At 39.9% G+C, this 27663-nt stretch overlaps 1 protein-coding gene across 7 annotated transcripts in view; it reads right to left on the reverse strand.

The window, feature by feature from the left end:
- The window catches only part of rarab (retinoic acid receptor, alpha b), a 136883-nt gene that overhangs the window by 9825 nt on the left and 99395 nt on the right, over nt 1–27663 (reverse strand). For 5 of the 7 annotated variants that reach the window (XM_079819595.1, XM_079819594.1, XM_079819593.1 and 2 more), the window contains one exon: nt 5717–5865. In XM_079819595.1, the coding sequence (XP_079675721.1) occupies nt 5717–5865 (149 nt within the window). Of the gene's footprint in view, nt 1–5716; nt 5866–26258; nt 27237–27663 lie in introns of those variants that run through there. The other 2 variants (XM_079819598.1, XM_079819597.1) reach the window with 2 other exon arrangements.

Here is a 27663-nt window from a genome sequence, read left to right on the forward strand (position 1 = left end):
AAGGTGAAGCTTGAATTCACGGGTATGTCCCTCTTTGGCAAATGTACTTTCAAGATGATGGGGCAACATGGCGACCCGCATTCGAACCCCTCACCTGTATGTATTTTCAATGGCATATTATAAACTTACGAGAATACTTCATTACTTGAAAGAAGTAAATATACATTAATGAGCACTTATATTTATATTTTTGAAAGAACTAAGTGTTTTTAGCTAAGAAAAAAAAAAAAACTAAAAAAGTTACACAGTGTAGCTTTAAGCAATAAATGCTACAACTGAATTTAAGAAACTTAACGTTTAACTAACTATACTATTTTGTCCAAGTAAAAAATAAATATATTTATATCAGGGCTCGACATTAAGCCTATTCACACGCTTGTCCTTCGGACAAGTAAATCTGCCATTCACTTGTCTGAGTAAAAAATTTGCTTATCTGCTTTTTTTTTGTAAATATAATCTATTCTGAAGCAATATTCTCACCAGTGTTCAATCAGCTTTGACATATTTAAATATGCATATTTGTGATATTTTTACCTTTTTATAAAGTGCATTTTTCCATAATCTTATTAAATATAGGATATGCTTCAGCTTTCCTTTTAAATTCTTAAATTTTATCTATAAATTAAATTATAATAAAGACACTATAGTCTGTTACCAATCAAATTAAATCATTTACACTGAAAAATTACAACTGCATTAAATAATGTTGAGATTATTTTAAATGTTTTTGAATATACAAATAAGAAATGTTGAAAAGATGAAACAAAACCACCAGTAGGTGGCAGCATGTGACCGTCTTAATGAGTGAGTCATTGAGTCGATTCAGTTTAACGGCTGATTCATTCAAGAATTTGGCGGTCGTTTACGAATAGGTCATTGAATCTTAGATTCAACCGATTCATTCAAACGCTGAATCATTCAGTAACACGCTGTTGCTGTGAGATGCGTTACGGTTCAGCTGCGATATTTGTTTGGAACTATTTTCGCTGCTGAAATAGAACAAAAACAGTCCATATTGCATCTAAAATGTGATTTAATGTTAATTAATTGTTTATGGAACTGGCGTATGAAATCAGTGTCATTTTCAGTCGTGATGGTATTCAGGAAAACAACTCGTTAGTGTGATGTTGCTTAACGGTATCATATTATAACTATAAAAACTACACAATTTTAACTGTGTATGTTAACTGAGTTTCTCTGTATGAGCAGCGCTCATTTGTTTTCGATTTTGTCCTCGAGAGGCTGCGTGAGCCTCAACAGCACAACCTTGTCAGTTCGTTTTATATAATCCACTATCGATCTCCACTTACACTAACTGAATGAAGAATCATTATTGCACTTTGGTGATTCCTAGTTATTTTTTGTTTTGACATTTTACTCAGGATACTTGTCCGTCAGGCAAGTAAAATTATTTTTCACTTGCCCCTTCAAAAAATCCACCCGGACAAGAGTTAATGTCGAGCCCTGTATATTTATTGTACTGAACATTTATATACACACACATAAAATAACATTTAGGCATTTCAACAAATGTACAGCTATACATTGTGATATGTTTATTAAGAAAAAGTGTTGATATGATTATCTATGAACTGCATTCATTAGAGTATGCATCCTATATGATACAGTTTTCAAAGCAAGCCTACAGTAAAAACATCATCCTCCCTTCTCTGGTTTAAAAAACAATAATCCCCAAGGCTTTTAGTGGAAAAGCCTTCAACATATCAGTTAGGGCACCCAGAGATGCTTTTAGTGTGTCTGTGCTTTTGACAGGTCTGTCCAGTGGATGCCATCTAAAAACACTCATGTCCTTTCGGCAGAAGCGTGTGTCCAAGGACATGTCCCGCATGCTGAAAGGACGTGTCCCTCTCACACTCGGTCTCGGCTATGAAAAAGTAATAAAGGAAAAGGTGAGCATGGCAGATGTGTGACAGAACGTGTGCTCGAGTGAACAGGCTTTCTAACGCGCTGCCCAGAGGCCTGAACTCCCTACAGAGGAGCTCTCATTCATTGGCCATGTTTTATTCATGCCAGCTCTGATCTTCTGGAGGTCATTGTGGTAGATGCAGATGAAATGCTTCAATCTGAACCAGTATCAGCAGGTCAGATACTACTGAAGATGCACCTTGTATAAAGTTGTACGCCGCTTCTTGCACCTTTTCTTTTATAGTGAAACGGTATTTAAATTCCACTAAAATGATTTTGCAGCTTCAAAAATAGACCACTCACAATAAAATACTGCAAAACTTCTTGTAGTCTCGTAGCAATTACAGCATTCAAATTGACTTGGCATGGGCTATATTAAAAAGGCTGCAAAATTAAACAATTGAACCTTAAACAAAGCATTAGCTCTACACATTCTGACAAAACGGGTTTATATCAATAGCAGCCAAATGTCCCATGAATCCTGGCCGATGGTACCCTTTGTACAGCCGACTGCTGTCTCACCTGGAGAGCTGATTCATTGATAACAAACCCATGATAAAAGTCACACTGGTCCACAATCAAAAGGCCTCTTTTCCTCATCCTGCTTCACTCGCTCTGCTCTATGCCGCTGTTGGCCAGGCCTGAAAGCCACAGGAATGAAGCTCAATATCATCACAAGGTGTGAAGAATGCTCTGGCAACAGAGGGGCAGCTGGGTAATTCCACTGGATTAGGGGCTGCAGCAGTGGACCATTGAAAGGAAGGCAAGGGAACGAAGATACAGACTAAAGCAATACTTTAAAAGCAAAACTTCGCTTTGCCATAACACAAATTACATTTTAAAATAGAAATATTATTTAAATAATAAACGTTTCAAATTTTTTTACTGTAGTTTAGACATAAACACAGCCTTGCTGAGCAGAAAAGACTACCATCAAAAAAAAAAAAAAAAAAAAATATATATATATATATATATATATTTTTAAAAAAAACGTATCGACCCTACACTCGAGTGGCAATGTACATAATTAAGTATAAAGTATTTAAATTCCGTAACAACTGCTTCTACTTCTCCAATGTAGTTATTCAAGAAAACACTAAATAATGACAAATGACAAAATGACAAATGATTGGAATTGGCAAGCATTTTTACTATGACAGAGTAAATGGATGAGTTAGAGGACATAATAGGATGCAGGGCTGATCTGTGATGCTAATCTTTCGCTGGGCATCACCTGACCTTTGCGAACCCTGGATTGACCCAGTCCTGACCTGCCAGGGAGATCCTGTGAGCGGAATGTGGCAGAGGAGGGCAGGAAGGAAACGGTTTGAGGTCTGCTGTGGCTCCCCTTGGCAGGAGTGCTAAGCCTCTTTAGTGTCTCCACTAATCCTGGACATGAGTATAAACCCCCAGGCACACTGAGACAACGGAGGAGCAGCCGTGTGTTTGTATGAAGTGTGGACTCTATTTCCAATGGATTTAGAGATTCAAGAGACCATGAGAGATCAAAATAAGGTTGTCTGTCAGTTTGGGGTGACTAAGTGGTAGTATTTTAAGGTGTGCTCCTGACGTAAAGTTTGTCTCAAATGATAAACGGCAAAATTACTTCAGATTTTTCCAAACATTTAAGGCAGAAATGCAAGCATCCTTTACACATATGCAATCCCAGAATGCATTGCGATTTTTTTGGAAAAAAAAGATGGGGGACAAAAAAACAACAACAAAATGTGTGCTGTATGCATGCAGCCAGACTTTTCAAACTCTGTACGCTCAGTGCAAGACTCATTTAAATGAGTGCAAAAAGTTATCGCCCATAACTTCTGCAGAGAAACCTGTTGAGCGCCTGTGTTTGCACACTATCGAATGGAAAGGCTGTGTATCCGGCTGTACGCATAAGCTAATACACAAGCATACAAAACTGAAGTGTACTTTGGGCTTAACTAGCATGCTAAGCAGCAGACAGCTAACTAGGGTTTGGAGCACAGCTAATGTACCAAAATCTCAAAGGTTGATCATTCTTGCGCGCACACTGATTGACAAGGTTGCAGGTTTTACGAAGAATCGCATCTAATACTAGTGGATCATATTCGTCTGTCTGTCTCATCTCCAGACCCCTATGACCAGCTTCATCTCCATACCAGCTTGATGAATTTGATCTTCAAGCAGAAAGACCGGGATGAAATATTTTGAATGCTACCAATCCACAACCTGAATTGTGACGATGCAGCCTGAATCAAAAATCAGTTTTCGTTTCTCTTTCAAACTTAGTTTTGGGATCCTTGCCACAGGCTTACTTAGTCGGGGACACTTAATATTCAGCAATATTACAGATTTGACCGCACTGACACCATTGTATGAGAACTGAACTGAGCTGGACGATGACTGTTTTTCTGCAGAACTGCTTTATAGCTGAATTGAACTCATTTCATAATTGATAGTTAAATATTGGATATATACACCCGCATAATATCAGATATGATGTACTTTACACAGCTATTGAACCGAAATGAATCAACAACTGAACTAATTTCAACTGAATAATGACTGCTGTCAAGCGTTATTTTCCTGTTTATCACTGTAAAGCTGCTTTGAAACAAACTCTATTGAATAAAGCACTACATAAATAAAGGTGAATTTACTAGTAATTTAACCTAGGTTAAGCCACTTCAAATGATGGATAAGGGCAGACTTGTTTAGTGTGGCCCATGGGTAGCATCTTATCCTCACACAGGTGTTGCTGAAACATTGAAATGCATCAAGAATGTTTTTTGAAACAAAACCAAATTGTCCATATTGAGTCCGTTTCAAATAAGTAATTCATAAGTTTATTTCAAATAGGATGCCACCTTTGAGAGTGAGAACTTTTTGCATTTCTGTTAAAACTAACTTAAATACATTTCTCAGACTTAAGGACATAGAGCTCAAACGTTCTTTGTTCATCTCAAAACAGACAAGGCTGTAGGGGCGAGAGGAGAGAGATGGATGGATGGATGCTCCTCCTAACGCTCAACAGCAGCGAAAAAAAGGGAGAAGATAGCACATGCAAATTTAATGAAGTTATGTTTATTTTTTCAGCGAGCACCGCAGTGTGTATGTGCGCCCATGCAGCTCTCCACCCACGCTTCCCTGCGGCTGCGCTCAGATAAGTGGGCTTTGTAACCATCATAGTTCAACTCCAAACCCCTGTGTTTCTCTTTCTCAGGGAGACACTGTGTAGATCATACAATTGTATACACGACTAGTTTTCAATTATTAAGTAGCACAGAAAAAAGGCTGGAATTCACCGCTGTGCCAATGGGGTCTTCCCCCATTCAAAATATTGTTAGTTAAATATCTGATATCTGATCTGGCTTGTGTATATACCCTAACATTCAGATTCATGACTCAAGACACACAAAAATAAATGGCCTCAAAGTATTTGGATACTTTGGAGGCTTAGTCCCAGACTAAAATGCATGTTTAAACTGTCTCAACTGAAAGCAACTTCCTCTTAAAATAGGCGTTATTGTTTTGTCTCAAGATCAGAACATAAGTTATGTTTTTCTCTAAAGCACATTTATAAAAGCTACTTAAATGATTTAAATTTAACTAAGGCCTAATCCTGGATTAATCCAAGTCCTGTCTGTGAAACCAGGCCTTAATGTCTGAATGTCGTTGCATTATAAAACGAAATATCAAAAACAAGTGTCACAAACCACTTGGTTTTGATATTGCATAACTTATATGGACCAAAAACGTTTTGGGGCCACAAATCAATCCTTTTGCAAACGAAGATGTGATGGATTCTTACCTTGCACCCTTCACATGCGCTGACTCCATAGTGGTAGCCCGAAGACTTGTCCTGACAGACAAAACAGGGCTTATAGACCCGTGGGGGAGGCGGCGGAGAGGGTGGGCTGGGTACGATCTCCTCCGAGCTTGTGCTCTGGGTCTCCACAGCTACAAGGGAACAGAGAGAGCCTTTTAGTTTGACCCAATGTGCCATCATTTCCTCACACAGGTTATAAGGTTCATTTGAGAAAACAGCGTTTTGTCTTTTAGCAACAGTCTCTACAGAGACCTTCAACCTTCAAAAGATCCCTCCGTTCCCCAGGAAGGCTCAGTGAGGGAACACGCACACATCCCAATGAGCAGCTAAGGTCATGCTTGTCAGGAGGATGTCTCCATTCCTGGTGTGAGTGGACAGATAGGCTGGTGCCACGCTCTCCTTAAACACTCACTCTGCTTTCTTCCTGGTTTCAGCTGCTACCGACTGGGACGAGTGCCAGCATTAATTAATAAAGTCATGACAGTCAGTAGGGGTGTGGAGGGAGAAACCGCACGCTGTGCTTGAGTGGAGGGGGCGCCGAGCCACACGGCACTGTCACAGGGCTGCCATGACCGGGAGCTCATGAAACTACTATGCAATTTAAATAGACCATGAAGGAAACACACAACTTGGGAGTACATCCTGTCCTCTCCACACATCAAGGGTACAAAATGACAAGGACGCTGTATTTTGAATAGCTGAAATTCTCCATGTCGCTGATGTTACCCCAGTATGAATATGCCCACATGTAAATGATCGACTCTGCACGGTGGCGATAATGGCACCAGTATATTTTCGAACCATGAGCATACAGAGACACATTAACCCTCATGTGTCTCTACACTGCAATCCACATCTCCCGCTGCCTCACAAATGCCATGCTGTGGAGGAAAATAAGAGAAGAGAGAGAGACTTCTAGTGAAGGAAAGCACGTTACTATGCGGGTGCAGTTTGGGTCTGTCAATAATCTGAGTTAAACAAAGATTCAGGTGTTTTTTTAATAACCCCTAATACAGGGCTGTACAGTGTGATATATAGGTTGCACGTGCTACAAAAAAAAAAAAGTTCGATCTGTGCGATGAATATATTTACCCCAGTAGCACGCGTGCGATACAGTTTAGCAAGTGAGACAGAACTTGTTTGAGTGAAGGGAGAATTTGTTTTGTGCTCGTGAGGTTAATCTAGGGCTGCACGATTGACTGAAATGAAACCAAAATCGAGATTTGTCTTTGTGAAATTATGAAAATCGTTTAAATTTTTTAAATAAATAAATGTGTAGATGATGCGCAGCACTGTACAGGGTGATCGGTTCGCAATAAATGCTGCTCTACCTCTGCATGCACTGTGAGATGGAGTCATTGGCATTTTAGTTCGAAAAGGGGCATGGTTTGCATGAAAAATTGCCAATGTAAAAGCTGTTAATCGCGGGCTCGGTGCGCATCGGGGTACCCGAGACTATCTGAAGGAGGTGGCACTCGAACTGTGCAGCGATTCACATGAATGTGAAAGCAACACGGACTCGGGTGCGCACTTGTTCAGGAAGAAACGTAACCTGCATATTAATTTAGCATATTGAATATTCAGTTCAATAAAACACATGTAAGGGATGATGGTGTTGATGATTTACCTTGGATACGAGTGTATCGAAAGTATCTATGCTTTTATTTTTTGTTAAACTGACGTGTCATGTGTTCAGAGACCGTTGTGCTTGTAAATGTTATGAAAATATTATTAGACCTTTTAAATGTTCCTCCGCATTTCTCCCTTATTCTTGGGAGTTTGTCATATAGGGTTAGATTTTAAAAATGCATCAAGGTGCCACCTCAACTTTTTTTCCTTCTCCGTTTTCATATTTTAATATTCTAATATTCATGTACCTGTATAATGAGTGTGTTGCAGGTCTGTGTTTTATTGGTTGTTGTCTCCCAAATATCTATTTGACAGTATATGCATGCAGTAAATCGAAAATCCATCGAAGTTAGAAATTCCAGTATCGTGACAACACTACTACCCATTTATTTTAAGAGAATTAGTTCAATTATGCAGTTTTAAGTTAAAGTTTTGTTAGTTCCCGGGCTTTTTACATATGGCTGGAAATGGAGAGTAATTATTCAAATTAAGTGTTATTTTATGTGTTTTTGAGTGAAGGGAAACGTCTTAAGGTTTAATGTTCAGTTATGTTTGACATTTGAAAGAGTTTCTGTTATGTTGAAGTTTTGATCATAACCAGTGTGCAGAAGAGCAGAGCTTATGGTTAGGTTGTGGATAACTGCTTGTACTAATAAGCATGTTGCTTTGTTCAATGAGCAATAGCTTTGCTAATGCCAGTGCAGTAACAAGTTTGTTCCTCCTTGTGCTATGCCAGCAGCATGTGTCTTTTAATTGTACAACATAACTCAAAGTAAAATTCAAACAGGTCATTCCAAACTTGCCAATAGGCTTTAGTTACATCACAATTAGGGCTGCCATGATTCCTCGATTTAAAAAAAAATAAATCATCGATTGCAATTTACCCATGTCGAGTAACCAGCAAAATACCGTAAGTGCCGCATTCCACGGATGAGAATCCATAAACTGCATTATTAAAACATTTTAAAGGCTGCACCCTATATTAAAAGTTTTTTTTTTTACTATAGCATAGTGCTATTGTGAATTAACAAGGCTGTGATTCAATTAATAAATATATTCCCTGCAGATTTAATGTTTATTTACACTTGTGTCAGTTATGTGCGTCTCAGAGCGGCTCCGTTCTGCTCCACATGAACGGTTATCAATTACATGCATGGAGCGTGTCTCACACTCCATCTCTGCACATGCTGTTAGTTTGGGTTGCTTCTTACGTTCATCTGGGAACGCAATGCACACCATTTCATCTGATTTGTAAGGTAAATCATTTATAAACCTACGCCAACACAGGAGAATACACCAATATGTTTCTAAATATAACACGTACTGTTCATCGCGATTTCAAAAAAAAAGTTGAAACCCTTCACACTTTGCATGTTTTGATGTTCACAGTGGCTGTAGCATTTCTATCATAAAGAAGTGGTCAAATATTAAAGATTAAGTGAATATTTGAATTAAATTACATTTGGCCAATATTGAAAAAGGATTTGATCTTCTGTAAAGTAGGACAACAACAACCACCAGGCATTTGTTATAATACATAATTGTTTATAATGTATAATGTTTTTAATGTATATTATATTATGCATTTTAACTGTGTTGCTCTATAAAACCATAAGATTACTTGCTTTTGATACTTTATTTGAACCAAATATTATTGCCTCATTGTTATTATATGCTTTTTAAATCATTTTAAAATAATAATACAAAAATATCAGATTATTCAATGAATCCTCAAAATAATCAGTCTATTACCAAAATAATCATTAGTGACAGCCCTAATCACAATTGAAAAATGTCTCTAAATCAGTATAAAAGTTAATTCTGTCAGCATAGCGTGAAGTGCTTAGCATGTCTCTCTTTGGCTTGGCACCAGCCAAAGCGTGAAAGCACGTTTGAATTTAAGTGGCAGTGAAATGAGGCACCAAAATCTGCATTCTGATTCAGTCCGGTTACATAGGTACCAGTGCCGGTACCTAACCCTAGTAAAGATACAGTACCACTGAAAAATATACAAAATTTAAATGTATGCCTTTTATCGCTTAATAAAGAAATCTTTAACAGCATGTGGTACAGACGGGGCAGACGAGTCAGAAATCTAATCAAACCTTAAACAGAAACGGTCCTACAGCACAGCCCCAACCTCACAAATGCGAACACAGAGACCGACAAACAAATGCCTGAATGATGAGAGAATTCCCTCTTTAACAATAAGAAAACAGGTGACACTTATAATTCAACAGAGTTAAGTAGATATTGCACATCTTTGTCTATTACGAGAGACATAGGAGAAAATGAGGCCTCACTTCCATCACGCGACACATGCACTGTTGCTGAGCCAGTGGGCAACCGTCTGCATCTATTTCCTGTGTTCAGAAAAAGCACAGTCAAAGCTAAAAATACCCAACCTGGCACCATCACTGAGTCAGATGAGGATGTCGAGATCTTATTTCTTTCCACACACATACAACAAACGTTCCCACAAACGCAAACATGCTTCCCAACACACGATCAAATGCTAGCACAAACGTCTTCAATGCAGTGTTGAGAGAGCTGCTTAAGGGTTTTATTTAGCAAGAAAATAGAGCAATTCCAAGAAATATAGTGCCATGAAGGGACAGTTTATGGAGAATTACAAGCAGTAATTTAGGAAATACACGATTTCCCCAAATATACAGACTACACCTTTAGACCAATGGATTTATGACATTTCCAGTAAAAAACAAACAATGTAAAAAAGTTTAGAAAATATTGAAATTGTCATTTAACTGCAACTATTTTGCCCTATAAAAAGGCGAAAAGCAAAGCCTACATATTTTATTTAATTTTTATATAAATGTGATCTATATTTCTCTGAATCTGAACGTAGTGTTTAACCAACTTTTTGCTGTAAAAAAAAAGGGACAAAGTGGTATCTCAGTGCGAAACATTCACAGATGGTACTTCAGTTTGTATTTTTCACACAAAGAGAGAACAGGAAGTGAGAGAAACTACCGGCTGGCATCACACATCCTGCTCTCAAGAACGCGAGAGCTTCGAGGAGGTGAGACTGTTATTAGGTGTCAAAGAATTCATTTCTCTCCCACAATTATTCTCACTCTTGCACTTGTTCCCTTTCACCAAATCTCCCTCTCTTTTTCTATGCCATTCATTTGTTCCCTAGAGCGCCGTCTGACCTCTTTCTGCTGCACAGCTAAGATATGATTGGCACATTTTCCGTAACAGGGACAGAGCTCAGCGCAGATCCAGGACAATGTCATGGGAACTGCTCTTCTGACTGCAGACACACTCCATGCCTTCATCTTCTCTTGTCCACACCACAAGTTCTCAAACTTCCTTTAAACTCGAGCTGATCAATAATAAATAGCGCAAATTAAAAATTGAACGGCTCAACTGAACAGAGAAATCTCTCGCTCTAATATAAGTGAAAGTTTGAGTGTTGGAAGCTGCTTTCCTGAACCCGAATAACCCTGAGTAACCGCAGAACTGGCAGCACAAGCGGCTTCCTGTGAAGCTGTGATCAGGTGGCACGCTCTAATTACGCACTCTGTTGCATCTCTGAGGAGACGCGTCTTAGTCATGGCTGTGGAGTTGGCCTGTAGCTCTGGAGAACAACCTTGCGCTGAAATCAGGTTTAATTATGCCCAGAGGTTCGACCCAGGGTAACCTTACATTAAACGCTGTGAGGCTTTAGAAAACGGGTTGGCTTCACCTGTCTGAGACGCCCCTCGTGCACACGGAAAACATCCGTTATCAAGGTGTTCTTTAGCTGTTTAACATCCCCATGTGCTTCCATGGTCAAATCTCACATTAAAACTGCCAACACGTAGGTTCTGTTCCAAAACCTAGCAAGTTGGCAACCTAGATAGCATTTTAAATCATCAAAAAGTATGCAGTCTTTTAAAAAATACTGTCACAATTTAAGGCAGCAACCCCAGCATGCATTGCAAACATGTAGGCAGCTCTCTAGGTTTTGGAGTACAGATATGGTTCTCAATGATCTTAATCATTCTTATCAGTTTGCGAGGTACTAATATCCCAGAGAGGGCAAAAATGTCATCTTACCAAAATCACAAGGACTTGATTTTTAAGTATAAGACAGAAGTAATATTGACAGCCTGCACAAGCAGCTGGCATTGATGGCCTGTCACTGGAAGAGCAGCAGCAATTGAGAGGGGTGAAGGGGAGAAAGATGGTTCTCAGTTTTCCCCAGAGATTGTTGACTGAACTCAATGAACTGCCCTGACCCCTGTCTATTAATGAAACAAGACAAATCATCACACAGAGCAAAACAAACATTGAAAACTTGTACATTATAAAAATAGTTAAATATATACCACATACATTTTATATTACATCCTTTATTAAATAATTGTAGATCTTAAAAGCAACTACAACATTGATGATAATCATCATCAATGCTCTATTTTAAAATAAAAAGTAAAAATGTATGTTTTGTATAAAATTTATATAGACACCAAATCATTATATACTACGGATATATTACGGCAGAGGTGCCCAAACTGAAAGTAAATGCTGCATTATATTAATTTATAAATTCACTTATATTCGCTACAATCATAAAAACAAATGTTGAAGTTAGCATATACTGACATTTCACAGGACGTGTCAAAACAAGCTACAGTCAGCAATTTCTTAGCGCTCTGCAGTAGACACCACCTATAAAGAGACAATTATGTTATTGCACACAGAGCGAGAAAAATATTATAGTGTGAAAGTCTTTGCATGTGGGTGTGTGTCTAAGTGTGAAAAATAGAGGAAAGATTGTGAGTTGTGTGTGAGAGAGCGAGAAAGATAGAGAGCGCGTGTGAGAAAGAGAGGGAAAATAGGGCAGAGCATGAAAGGAAAACGCTGCATACCTCTCAGCGTTGGCGGCAGCTCTCTGGGGGAAAGCGGATCCTGGTACAACTATTAAGCCTCCCTATACTTACCCGACACACACTCAATAAAAAATGAGCCCCCATTTCTTTGTGTTATTCAAAGTTAACCCAGTAAGAGGGGGATGGATACAAATGGAATCAAGGCCTCATCATTACCAACACCATTATGGTAATGGGACAGTGCTGCTGGGCACAGAGAGATGGAGACACTGGAGAAAAATGAGGGAGCGTGCAGGATGAAAAGCATGCACTCATGTGAGACTACGATGTAGGTCACTTTGCACCAGAGTGCTGTGAGTCACAGGCCTGGATCAGTAGCTCAGTCTGGTGACTCATCCCTTTAAGCTCTGCCTCTTCTCTCCTATTGGTCAATGAGGGCATGCCAGGCTGCCTTTTCCGCCAATAGTCATATTTTAGTTGGGGAAGTGGTGAAATAATTCACTCCTACCACCTGTGCTGGTATCCAGTCACACAGGTTTTTATACATGTAAAAAGATAGAAATGTGCTTTACATAGATTTGATATACTACTGTTAATATCCAAACATAGCCCACTTCATACATGAACACCAAAAAAAGGATTTACACAGACAGGTGACAACCTTTTTTTTTTTTTTGACTGTACTGAAGGTCTGAGTGAGACCTGCTAGATTCATTACATTTTGCAACACAGTCATGATTTAAGCTGCAAACGTCTTAAGGGGAACATCGGTGTCCTCCTCACTCTTCCCAACAGGATGACTTGAAGCAAAGTACAAAGCAGCTCCCAGACGCTAGACTACAAGCAAAGATCTCATGCTCGGATTCATGAGTCATTGTTTACACAGCACACAATAGGTCATGAGAACAGCATTTGCCCACAAACCAGTACTGTTGTTCGAGTTATAAAGTCTTCTCTAATCTTTACTGTATAAAGTGGCTTTCATTGAGCATTCAGAGTGCTCAGAGTAATTCAAAATTCTCTCATCTCAAACACATGCTCTTTGTGTGGCATTCAGTCAGCTGGTGAATGGACTGAATGGTATGGTGAGGCGGCACTGTATCTATTGTTCATTTCTAATTCAGATAAAAATCACAGGGACTTTTACATATGCGTTTTGAAGTCGTATGCGTTTGATCTGTCAAAAAAGATGCTTACCGGACATTAATACGCAGAATGTGATCCCTTTAATATGACATTTGACTTTATTTGAAAAATGTTTTCAACACAAAAATGTAATGTTTTACGACTCAAGTCAGCCAAACTGGGGAAGGAGACCCGAGGACTTTTTTAGTTTGAATGGATGTCAGTGGAGGAGAGGCTTCACTACATTGAATAGACTGCTTTTGTGGGAAAACGGCTTATTAAATTAATTTACAGCCCATCGGCTAATCAAATCACCTTTATTTATATGGTGCTTTATACAATAAAGATTGTTTCAAACCAGCTTTACAGTGATTTAATGATTCAATCAGCTTTACAGGAAAATTGTGCATTTCGGCTGTTGTTCAGCTGAAGTAAGTTCAGTCTTGATTAGGGTTGGGTACGTTCACATTTTAACCGGTACCAAACGGTACCTTTTTTCAGTACTTTAGGGATTCATCAATAACCGTAAAGAAACTGCAAGTCATTTATAGAAGTGTTATTGACATTATGCCAGAGCTGCCTTGGTCTCTGTCTGCCATTGTCAGTGATGTTTTTTTACTGTAATATTTACCAGTAAATTGTAGACTGCTAGCTACTTAATTGAATTCATAAAAAAAAATTTTTTCTTTATAATTCAATTTCTATGAAAAGATTTCCTACAAATTCTGTGTTGTGTATTTTCTGGTAATCAAATGAAGCCATAAAACATTAATTGATCTTTTAACTTAATAAAAACAAACTTTGTCAAACAAAGTGCTGCACAATTGTAAACATGGAAGAACATTTTTGATTTATTACTTTAAAAAAATAAAGTTGATAATTTAGTATTATATTATATTAGTGTTTAGTATTATTACACTGAGCCGCATCTAAATTCTACTGTACAACAGTAATATAATTTTCAAGTTAAAACAAACTTTTATTTTGACGGGTTGCCGTGGAGATCTTGAGTTTCTGTGGGTTTATCACAAGACGGTAGTTTTTCTCAAATTAAACGGTAAAATGCTCATGAAGTGACTCTGTATGCATTCATGCCCTCGTATGAGATGGAAACACATGACAGTCACGCGCAATTCTGTGTAAAATTCATATTTAAATAGTATTTTTGCTGTTTAATATTCACAGACACTAGTCTATATGACCAGATGCATTCTCAGGTACTGAAATTTGGTACCGATTGATTTAATGTGAATCGGTACTCTGTAGTACCGACAAAATTCGGTCGGTGCCCTTAAAACAAAGTACCGAGTTCAGTACCCAACCCTAGTGTTGATTCGGTTACATTGTAAAAACACATTAATTATTCTATAAAGCAGCAAAAATGTCATAGTCCAGCTCAGTTTAGTTCTGTGCAGTGCAGTTTTAAATGAAGTAACTATACCTTTAACATTAGATTAAATTGAAAATGATCAACAAAATCACAGTATACTGCCGCTTCCCAGTTAACACAGGCTCACAGTTAAAGTGTGTACAGCTGTCATTATTGTAGCTATAATTTCATTGCAGCGGTACAAGCTAAAAAAAGCAATTATGGAACCCTATCAATTATTTGTTGCATAGTAAATGCATACCAACAGAGGAAAAATACAAATTTGTACTACCATCCCAATTGGGCCAGCAGGTACCCTACTGCACCCTGGATTTGTAGTCATTTCTAAAATACTGACCTCATCATAAATGTATAAAAGTAGCATTCACAAATTGCATGTTTTACATGTCCCATTTAAGATGGATTTGACAAAAAAAAGCAGAGATGGGTATTTAACATCCGATGCCCCATATAATCATTCATTTTGACAGTATAGATGTAACACATAATCAGTGAGAGCCTCGCTCCTACACATATATAAATACAGCAGCGAATGGCTGATTTGAGGTCCAGCGCTGCTAGAGCCCACGGTGGCGTTCTACAGCACAGAGAAGCAGTGCCCTTTCATCACGGCAGCTGTACTCAGCAGGGTGAAGCGCGAACGCTTGTCAGGGCTCTTTGTGGTCAAACCCAAGAGGTAGCAATTTTCCAATTAAGCCACATTTTTATGGGTTCCTTGGCCAGCAGAGGGAAAAGGAAAGCCCTGAAAACAAACAAATAAGTGTGGTGCAGCACGTGGAGACAAGATTAGCATTTCCCAAAGAGCCTTATTACAGTTGCGTCTCAAGACACGGGACTGCCTCCCTAAACCAGGCAAATAAAACACAAAAAGGCAGGCAATGAGGGAAGGGATTTAATTAGATCAAGGTCAGTAATGAGATTAGCTTTTCGCTAAAATCTTCATGGGCGGAGTTACGCGCGGGAACCCTGTTAAAAACTGTACAGGAATCAGGATCTTAAAGGCTTACAGTTTGCCTCTATATAGCTTGCTTAGCGTTGGCTCTCCAGATACAGATCCAGTTACCTCCCACTGCGCCCTGCGCATCTCAACCAACCCTGAAGTGGGCTGTCACGCGAGCCCCAAAGCCCAGAGAATGGTTTATACGATGACAGGCATGCTTAGCATATTGTGGACTTACAAAAGGGCCTAGTGAAGGGGGCCGGCTCAGTCATAGCTGAGGGAACCCCTGATCTGCCACTAATAGCCGCTGACCTACATTCATCCGCAACAGCCCATGCCTCAGTGAATGCGTAGAGAGGGACTCCAAATAAAAGAGGGGCTGTGAGACTGTTAGCGCTAGTTAAGTACTTTTCTTACACCGCCTATAAAGCCAACAGCCTCTTAAACCTCAGCAAGGGCTGAGCATATCTACGTCAGAAAGAAAGAGAATAAACTATGGATGGAGAAAAACAGAAGGATGGATAAAAGCAACATGCTTTATTAAAAAGGCTTTTAACGGCTCCAGTAACCAAAGAAAGCTGCTCATCTTGGTGATTTGCTGCTTCTAGGGATGCATGATTTTGGTAAAAATCGAATTGACATTTTTCTGATGAATTTGATCGCGATTTAAAGTGCAATTTATAAAAAAATACGATTGCTGTGCTTGTTTTGTAGGGCTGGTTTGGTGAAAATTGGTATGTATATCACTGTGCACTCATGAAATACTCAACACATTAATGAAAAACAAACTGCACAGAAATAAATATTTAAATTAAAAAGACATGCATTTTAAATTGTATAACGTAGCTTTTTAATTAGGCAACAACCTACGATAGATAGGAAAGAACAAGATGGGGGCTTAAAGGCACAATATGTAAGATTTTTGAATTAAAATATCCAAAAACCACTAGAACGGTGTTATATATAGGGGTGCTCCGATTGATCGGCAACCGATCTCGATCGGTCGATAATCGCTTTGGGATGATTGATCGGCGGTCTCCAAAAAGGCAGATCTCATGAACCGATCGCATGCTGACGACACATAAACCCGCACCTGCCGTGAGAGCTAGGGCATGATATGCAGCGACACCATCTCATTCTCTTTCCAGCGCAGGTAAAATAATTATAATGCTGAAGGTGAGGTACAATTCATATTTCTATATTAAATAACTTACGCAGTCATTTGAAAACTTTCTGTGAGACGCAAGTTAAACAGCGCGAGTGAAATCACCGTGTGCACGCGCTCCTTCTCCCTTTCAAAATGCTCAAATGGCTTCACATCATCGCATCTGCACTAAAATTGAGCTGCACAGTTGACACAGGATTTGCCACTTCAGGATTTGCACAATCGAGGCAGTGTCGCATCGTCACTAAAGTTTACCATTTGCATTTATTTTTAAGTCTTGCCAGTGTTCAAACCGCTCAGCACTCGTGCGCTCTCCAGACCGTGAACGCCCTCGCACACACACACACACACACACACACGCCATCTCACAAAAAGCTTGCGAGTACAAATTGCGCTGAAATGGTCAGATACACACAAATGTATGTACTAAAATGACCGTCTTGACGAGTATGCACGTAAACCCCGTCGTGACTCGCGAGTGAACGTTTGTGCAACTGCATTAGGGCTGTAACGATTTGACCAAAAATAAAAACCTTGATTAATTGAACATTTTACCTCGATTACGATTAATGAACGATTATTTTCATTTTCATTTTTTGCCCTCGTAAGGTTTTTGATTAAGTTCCTGATAAGGTTTGTACTGTAAATATTTTCTACTAAAAGGTGGAATTTTTTTTTTCTAATGAAAATGTGCATTTCTTTGTGATTTTAAAACACTTGAAGGAAACGGTTCACTTTCAGCAGTTATTGTCTATGGGGCAGATTTCGGTTTGTTGTACATCAGATACAGATAAATTAACACAGTAGGCCTACATTACATTTATTTGAATGCATTAATGAGAGAGTGATTGTGTGTGAATTACTCATACCGTCTCTATTCATTATGAAGCTGTGGTTTGTACTTCAAAGGTATTCAATATATATGCTATAACGGTTGAGTTTCTAAGCTATTTTAGTGACTTTAATGTAGTCACAGGACAGCGTTGACAATGCGTTTCTGCGCTCCTCTGCGCGCGATCTTCACGTGATGTGCAAGCGGTATGCTTGGTGAAAGAGATCTGCCTTCAGGGCGTTATCAGAGACGCGACACGGCTGTGTCACAGAAAGAAGCTGAGCACTGAACGGATACGTATTGTTATTTTTGAATAGTGCACAATCGCTTTAAATGTTGAAACTGGCAAGTCTTTAAACGCATTTACTTGACAAACTTTATGAGTACGAAAGTGATCGCGATCTGGCTTCGGGGCTTGCGCGCGCCGTCTGTGTGCGTGTCGGTGGCAGCGCGTATAGGCTATTAGAACGGTGATTAACTGACCTGTATATAAACTGTGTAAAACATGCAGTTACTATAGTGATTCTGAGCATCTATAAGCACAGATAACCGCTCCTGCTTCTCTCTGTGTGCCTGCAAACTGCACTTGATGTGACTGACGGGGCGGAGTCACGTGAAAACCGGAATAACCGACATGGGAAAAATATGTCGGTTAGAGGTTCTTAATGTCGGTTTCGGTTATTTTTCGATTAATCGTACAGCCCTAAACTGCATGTAACCTATCCGTGTTCACTCTGAAAGTGACAGCTGTCGAATAAACTGCTGTCTCAGAGTTTCTCTTTGTCTTGTGTTGTTTGATTAGCCTTTATGACACTCACTGCTCTTGAATGACTTTTGCAACCTTAAGTGTAAGGATTAATCCAATTTAATTTATTCAGGGAAGACCAATATTAATTTACATTTGATTTCTTATTAAATGTCTTTAGTATTTCTTACCTCAATACTAATGTTAGACCTACCTGAAACATTTTTTTTAAAAACAAAAATGCACTGCATGATCAAATATTTAGGTGAGATAATTATATACATTTATTATATACATTTATTTGGGAAAGATGGCCAACAGTAGCCTTAAGTTATCTCATTTTCTAAAATAAACACTTGGTGGTTCTCCTTAATTTAGAGTTAGTTTCATTTCTACAAATGGTGCAAACTCTGCAAGATTATAGATAAAGGATTCCCATTCCCCTGCCATTCTGTGATCGGCAAATCATGATCTTGGTGATCGGCCCCAAAAATGCTGATCGGAGCATCTCTAGTTATATATATTGTTGACTTGTGTATTTGCATTATCCCAAATGTTTCTAAGAATGTTTAAATCCAGAGAAATAAGCAATTTAACCAGGACCCCCGTCATTGACATCATACCCCTGTTACCCTCGAGTTCCGGTTTTATTTTGTAGAAACCATGGAAACAGCAAAGACGCTTTAATATATGGTGTGTTTTAATAGCAAAGTGAGCAACTGTTTGGATCATTCATGGACAGAAAACTAATGACTGTTATACAGCTCAACACATTAAGTCTTATTGTTTAAATCTGGTTTTCTTGATTTACCGCGAGTACCATGTTTTACCATGCCTAATATCGATCTAGCTCACTGCAGTGTGAACAAGTGTCTCATAGTAGTGCCGAGCGAATGCACAGAGTAGCATTAAACATAACTTTCAACACACTCAAATGTGTGTAATATAAAACAGTGCTGCGTTACCCCACATACGCATTAGTGGAAGCGGAAGCACTCGTCTGCGGCAGAATAAAAGCTCTGCCAAATCAAGCCACGCCTTTGTTTTGAATAATCGACCTCTAGCGGCGAAAAACTAAATATTGTGGCCTTAAATGTTCTACCAACAATGTGCTACCAAGTAAAAAAGTTAATTTTGAGTCCCAGTTGTTCACATGCAAAAGGACGGTGCCACACTCCACTCTGAAACATATTTTATTCAAATCGTGATTTGATAACTGCACTAAGACATATTGTAATTTTGGTTTTAAGTTTTCATGAAGAATGGCTACAGTTCGCAGCAACATCGCAAACTAAAGCTCTTGTACCAGGGGATAGTGAAAGAGAAAAAGCCAAGAGGGCAGGGAAGCAGCAGGTAAAGGAAATCAAACTAGGTCAAATGTCAGACGCTGTGGAAGTAGGATTAGAGAGTTGTTTAGTTTGACTAGTTGTCAAGGATCCATTTACAGTGTCTTTATTACCGCTCGACCCAACAAACGGCCCGTCATCTTGTCAAATACAACTCACAGAAGAGTATAAAACGCTAGATAAGCATCAGTACCGCACCCAACTCTCTGGTCCTTTTCTGGTGACAGCCGTTTTAATTAGTGTTAAAGAATGAATACTAAGAGGTGGCTTCATCACTTCTTGATTTTTTTTAATCTCTTAAAGCAACGAGCCAAAAGCCGTCAGACACCAGGAGTTATTTCTCCCATCAGTAAGATGTAGATAATCACAGGACGAGTAGAGCAGTCGTTCCCACAACTCTATTAACAGTACGCGCCTCATTAAGCCACTATATTCATTTGCGGCACCCTACAGAATTCATTCTGATAATTAACAATCTAGTGAGTGAAGAAAAAGTAAGCTCCACAGGACAAAGCGGTCCATTTCGCATCCCATGACTGTTTAATACTCTTCTGACTCTTGAGATCTCACCGGGGGGGGAAAACGAGATGACAGAATGAAGCTATGCACAGAAAGCCATTATTTCATCTCGCCGTCACGTTAGGAAAGTTGAGACATGATCCATAAAACAAAATTCTGAGGCATGAATCATGCCGTTATGTGAAACTAAGCAAAAAGTGAAAGGCCATCTGGGACATTCAGGACTAGACAAAAAAAAATCTGCTGGACATTACAGACATGCTAATTTCGTTCCCTTTAACCTTCCCCAACCCAATGGTCCCTGTGAGGCACTGCCCAACCCCTTCTCAATGGGCCCCTCGCCAGAGCAGGTTTTAGCCCCCAGGCCTCCCTTATTTTTATTGCCTGTGTTTATAGCTCGTCTTGGTTTCTCTTTCTGCCCTCTTTTGCTTGACATTTTACGGCGTGCAATATAAAAGACGCCTTCCACCCCCACCCTCTGTCTGAGTTTTTAAGTCCCTCGTCCACAAATTCTTTTTTTTTCTGCACCGAAATCCGGCCCTCAGGAATTCACTTGATGTCACTGGCCATCAGGAAACACCACAATGGGTCAAGAGCAGTCTATTGAAACCGACCATGCACAGCTGGACGACATTTATCTCCTACAACTTAAAAAAAAAAAAGAAGAAAGTCTCTTATCACTCTTATTTCCACATATATTATCAACTGCTGCTGTGTGACACGCAATACCGCTCAAATCAAGTTTCCGACCTCGTTGTGGACTGTTGCTGGTGTGTTTGGAAGTAAAACAGATGTGTGGTCATCCATCTGTAATCAATATAATCGCTCTCAAGTCAAAGAGCATCTGAAGCACGGGCAGCATGGCTTAGGCAGCTTTAGCCTCAGCCCAAAATCTGTCAATGTGTTTGGGCATGGCGCCCTTCAAATCCGCCTTAGCGCTACATAAATAGAGCGGCCCACTCCAGCACTTCTTCCTTAAACTGCCTTGAGTCTACAAAAAGAGAGAAAGAAACCAGAAGAAGAGTGTATGGACTACCAAACATTCAGAATACCGATTTCAACCAAAAACATGGGAATCTAGGAACTTGTTAACCTTGCCCTCAGTAACCTTCTCATGTGCAGGTTTGCTCACAGACTCTCCCGCCATAAAGAAATGCAGCATAACCTGATAGCACATGACTAAGAAGAGATCTAATGTATGAAAAGCACTTGTGGTTTACAGCACATGGCGGCACTTTAAAGCAAGCAACAGCCATTACAGCTGGAGGGCTGCACATCTGATTTGGAAGGGCGCCATGTGTTGCAAAATCCTGCCCTATGGCCTTGTGCAGGTACAAACCTCACTGTTCTCTCCTCCATGATTAAAGAGCAGCTCTGCTAATGTTCAGCCTTCGGGTAAAAGTCGTCTCTCTGATCTGAAACTTTAAGACACCAGATGGGTGATGTTTAGAGTGCCGTATACCCAACATACACATCTATTAGCCTGTCATGGGACATTTTTTGGCACTAAACGAATACAGATCACATTGATGATACATTTACCATGGAGAAGAAATCTTGAAATTATGGTGTGAATCGGAGCGATGAAGGATCCAGGTGTTGTCAAGTTACATTGTATAGCAAATCTTATTCCAATATAATAGCATCTCAAACAAAAACATGCACAAATCAATGTTACATGAGTACTGGGTTTTGAAGCACTATGCTTTCATTCGGGTTCTCTTCCAGTCATTGTTTTAAGCACTTGATAACATAAATGCATGCATTTTAACAGTGCTATCCAGAGTCCAGGCCACAGCCACCAGCTGGTCACATTTGCGTATGCCTTACCCCCCCCCCCCCCCACACACACACACACACACACACAGTCCACATGGCACAGATGTGGGGTGTGTGTGTGCTGTTTCTCCGCATGAATGTGTGCTACAGGGTGCCAGCAGGCCTAGTATCTATTGCAAGTCCTGCTCTGTATTTAAGGCTAAAAGAAATAAACACTCGGTCAGCCAGCCAAAACCACAGCAACACAAGCACCACTCTTGCCAACAAGGGCCAGTGGCAAAATGCAAACTAGCAGCTCTCCCGTTCTGTGTTCAGCTGCAGGCCTGCCACGCTGTCTGGAGTTCAGGCAAACCCCAGTCCTTAGTAAGCCCTGGTTAACCGACAGACCAGGGCAGTTACTCTTTCCCTCTCAAACTCCTCTAATTCTCCACTCATTCTGCAGGAATCCCTTTTTTCCACTCTCCATCCCCTCCCAGCTGCAACCGGGCCAGGCAATTGCTCCCACCGGCACAGCACTGTTCATGGGAAACAATAAAACGCCACATGCGTTTCCTTAGTTAGGGCTTCCACACCGCAGCTCCATGTGAGGCTCATCAAGCCACTGATAAAAAAAACATGAATGCTTTACTGGCTGACATTTTTATGCAAATCATGTATGCACTGATAAGCCAATCATTATTTTCATGTTATGACTGAAATTAAAAACATTTGTTTAAAACAAGGTAAATAAAAGTAACAAAAAAAGGAATAATAAAAATAAAATAAAAAGTGCTACAGGTGAATTAAGCCGTCACAATATTATAATGTACAGTATAAAAATAGACATTCATTTCAATTTAGATTTTGCAGATTTAATCTGAATGTTAAAAAACAACAGCCATAATTGTAGTTTGGGATATAGGGGAAAAAAAGTGCTGGATGGACACAAAGATAAATATATAATACATTTCCAAATTGCATTTAAAAATGTATATGATAATTGCTTGAGGTGTATCTGACTGTCATGAAAATGATCGGCTACCTTTGCATCTCAGATCGATCAGTATCACAATGGGCCTTTCCTCGAAAGAAGTAATTTGTCACCAATTGCTGGCAAGCAATGTTTATCAGAGTGTTTTGGTAGAAGAGTAAAAGAGCCACATCGGTTTGCCCACTGGCATAGAACTTCCATTTATGTTTTGTATCAATTTCCCCAGAAGTGACAATTTTGTTCTCTTAACCACGTGATGAAAAGGCTGTTTTTGCAATATTTTGATTAAGCGAAAGTGGCAACTTGGGACACAAACATGGCTAAAGCAATGCTGTAAATAATACTATATAATAAAACAGAACTGTGATGATATACAGCAAGGAGATGCGCATGCTCTTCAACAACATGTTCGCGAGAGATCAAGCTCTCCACTAAAACAAAAGAGAGTTACATTGGAATGTCACGAGGATGCTTGTGAATAGAAAGTTAACAGTCTTTTAGTGGGGGAGGAACAGCAGAGAGATCCGACCGCCTGCTTTCATTCTGCTGGGTCCCAGGCAGCCTTCAGAATGATGGAGAGCTTTTCAAACACACCGTGATGGATGCCTCCCTGAGACACGGAGCGCCAGAGCCTCTCACTGTGCCGAGGTAGCAAGGCCTAGAGGTCAGGGAGGTGGCGGGCTTAATCCGCTCCTGATGGCCGTGAAGAAGGTGCCCATGTTTGGAGGCCACTAAGAACCAGTCACACGGCACGCTTCAGAAGAAAGCGAGATAATACACACAAGTACACTACAGAACACTTCAAGTATAGCGTCACTTAAAAGGAACAGACTCTGAAAACATCCATTATCAAGTCTCGATCTAATGCAAGACTAAGAATGTGGTCATCAAAACGCTACTGGCTTTAATTATTCTGAGGATTATCTGAAAGAGCAATGCAATTCAATGCACTTCAGTCCATTGCTCTCAAGAGTCTTTCGATCTCTTTGTGATTTCCTCTGCAAAGTGGAAACCATGATAGGTTTAATCCTGATGTGCCACCTCTGAAAGTCACTGCTGCAGAAATATTGAGTAACACACAACATCTTGGATTTAAAACAAAGCACATCCCACAATGAGGTCTGCAGGGCGGGGGGTAAAGGAGAAACTTTTGACAGTGTATTCCATCCTAACATGCCCCTTGTATACACACACACACACAATACAAATAGCTTGAGATGTTTACACAGGATCTTAGGACGCCACGTATCATTCGTATGATTTAATTTAGATCTGGTCACCTGAGGTCGAGCTGCCCATGGACGCACCACAGAGTCTTCTTGCCCTACGTGCCCTTTTCAAGAACCATAAATACTTTGGCTGCTAGGACTGTTCTCCATAAGAAAAGGATGCTGAGCTGCAGAACAAATCATCCCTCAAACAGGCTTACACAAGATTAGCAATGTTGACATGCCCCAACAATCACTGGAGACCATGTTTCCAGACAGACTCTGGCCCCCTGAAATGTCACGCTCGTGTTGCAAACACATACCATACGCTGTAAGAAGACATCACCCATTTCTTGTGGCCTTGTACTAGCTGTGAAACTGTATGCATTCCCTATTTCTTCTAAGAAATTGTTTTCTATTACACTCTCAAAATGTGAAGACAAATATTATATTATATAGAACAGCTAATACTCAATAATACTTTATAGGCTACTAAAAATATAACATCTCAATCCAGAATAAATCCCAAGTATCCTGCCGGTATCCAATCAGGCCCTTAACCCTTTTAAATACAGTGGAGGAAACCACCATATCTTTTCATACCTTTCATTTCGCGAATAAAAACGATTCTTTCCATTTTAAGAATGTCAAGCTTTTTTAAAACCGTAGTAAAAATTAGCAGACAGGAACTGATGGCTTTCATGTAGCTTCTGCACACGGCTGCTGATGGTGCTTCTGAGATCTTGCTCACCGGCATAACTGGTATTCATCTTAGTTTTTCACATTACTCTACATTTCATTAAAAGGTAAAATGTTGCGGAATGAAGATTTATAAATGAATGGCATAACTATAAAATGTATTGAATTAATAAGGTAAAATGTGGTGTTTTCCCCGCAGTAATCACTATGATTACGAGTAAAATGAGATACATGCAGTAATCACAATGCTCAGAAACACCAAATCATATATAGGTGAAAAACATTCAAGGTTTGACAATATACAGGAATGGGTAAGGCTGGTTAATGTGTACGCAAACGTATACCTGATTCACAGGAGCGTATTGCATGAATATATGGCATTTCAAACCAATCTGAGCTGCGTTTCTCAAAAGCATTGTTAGCTATAATCTATGCTGAGATGCTTTTGGGAAACGCAGCCCTGGTTTGTATGACACCCAACATGAAAAGCCTTCTACTACTACTACTAAAAGCTTGACGTTCTTAAAATGGAAAATCATTTTTTATTTACGAAATGAAAGGTATGAAAAGATTAGGTGGTTTTCCCCCACTGTATTTAAAAGGGTTAAGCGCCTGGTTGGGAAACTGCCACAGTGGTCACTGGGAGAAACTGCCCTAAAAATGATACTGGTTTGTATGACACCAAACATGAAAAGCCTTCTACTACTACTAAGTTAAATGTTAAGCAAACACTACTGCAGCCATAAAAAAAGGTTTTTACAAAAATAAAACAAGTTAATGTTTCAAAAAATGAACTGCCACAGTGGTCACTGGGAGAAACTGCCCTAAAAATGACCTTTGACCCTCCCACCTCTAAGGAATTTGAACCCACATAGTTTGATTAGCTTGTTACTCATTCATCATGGCAATAGCGAATGGAAATCTGATGGGGTTAATATACTGAACAAATATTTGGTCTGAGATATCAGGTATGCCGTGTACACGATGACAACCAATAAACGTACCATTTCATAAAGCTACAGTACACGTCTACTATCGATAATTTCACGGCAATACTAAGTTGTCAAATTGATCCTGATTATATCATAACAGGCACAAAACAGGCTACATTAAAGTGCATTAGCAGCTGTCAAGGTAGTCAGCTCGCTAGATTTGAGACACGGCCTACATGTAAGATATCCATGCTGGAAAATACCCCCACTCATCAGCTGACGTGTAGTTGCTGCCCCTGTGACCCCCCCTAAACATTCAGCAGTCGGGGGAGGAACTTGGAATGAAATTGTCCGCATAATGTTAGATCAGACACTGTTAAGGATAAAGAAAACAAAAGGCCACCTACAGTGATTTGAGCCGCTCCAGTGCGGGGTCCTGAAGCCGCGGGACCCTCCCGACACGAGGCCTTTATCCGGGATCAGACAGCCTCGGTTCTGGTGGTAGTAATCCATGCTTAAAAACGGGTTGGGACTAGAGGTCAGCCCAACAACGTCCACACTCTCGTACATCGTGAAATAAAAGCAAATATTCTCCCAAAGTAAACGTTTCCTTCCTAAAGTCGCAGCAAAAGACTCGAAACGTTATATACAACTGGAGTATGGTGGGTTAAAATATAAAAAAAATCCCCTCATCAAAACAAATCAGATGGGAGCGTCTCTACGAAAAAAAATGCGATTTCAAACCATCGCGTAACGTACATAAAACTTGAAGAGAAACGGTGCTCTTTTCAGTGATGTTTATGTAAGTCAGTTAAGCAGAAGCTCGCGCTGTCCACGGGGAATGAACTACATTCTTCAGACTTTAAAATCCTGCGTTACAGCACCGCGTGCTGTTGAAATTGTGGCTCCATGAGAGACCCAATGATCGATGTGAAACTGTTACATGAGTATAAGCAGGAGCCCGCGCGCAGACGAGGGCAGCCCGTGGAAACGTCCGAGGACTGTTAGGAGCGATTGTTTCGAAAAGCTCCCAAACCCCTCTTCGTTGCAACTGAGACGTTTTCTAAATGATATTCGTTAGCAGGCTGACGCATAACGCATATTTACTGTAAACACGCAGCCGTCCGCGTCGTTGAAGAGAGCGCTCCGTCTCGTGGATATTCCCGTTGGAGGGCTGCTGGTCAGACACGGGAAGAACTTGCTCCAGTGTTTCCAGACCCTGCACAGACGCGAACTCAGAGTAATGTCTTTAGCATCTTGTGTCGAATCCCTCGCATACTTCTGGGAAAATTCTCCTCGAAAAACAGAAGCGCTCTTCGACAGGGTAACTCTAGTCTTCACGCACTTTCCAGGCTATCCCACACCGCAATTCTTGACGAGTGTCAGCAGCTGCGCATAAACTCCGCCCCCATCAACCCCCACTCTGACTGGGTCGCTCTCTCATTGGCTGCCGATAAACATAATCTCAGTCTTATCAATGTGCCATCTATCGACGAGGATATGTCGCCATAACAAGCTGAACTATAAAGTTTGTACAAACACGTTTACATTATTCGACTGCCGTTTTCTTAAAAAGAACAAAACAAAACAAAACTATAAAAGTATAAGAAAGAGGACAGGAGTTATTAGGACATAACTGGATTTTAGGACCTTTGAAGGAAACACTCTGTTTCATCATACAAGGTTTTTTTCCCCATACAAAACATTAAAATTATGGACAATACATCTAATATACACTTGCATGAATTGAGATATTATCCGTCCCTTAATCTTATTTTAGTGCATGCATTTATGTTTACAATTTGTGCCATT

This window comes from Gobio gobio (genome assembly GCF_949357685.1).
Source record: "Gobio gobio genome assembly, chromosome: 1".
Classification (NCBI taxonomy): domain Eukaryota; kingdom Metazoa; phylum Chordata; class Actinopteri; order Cypriniformes; family Gobionidae; genus Gobio; species Gobio gobio.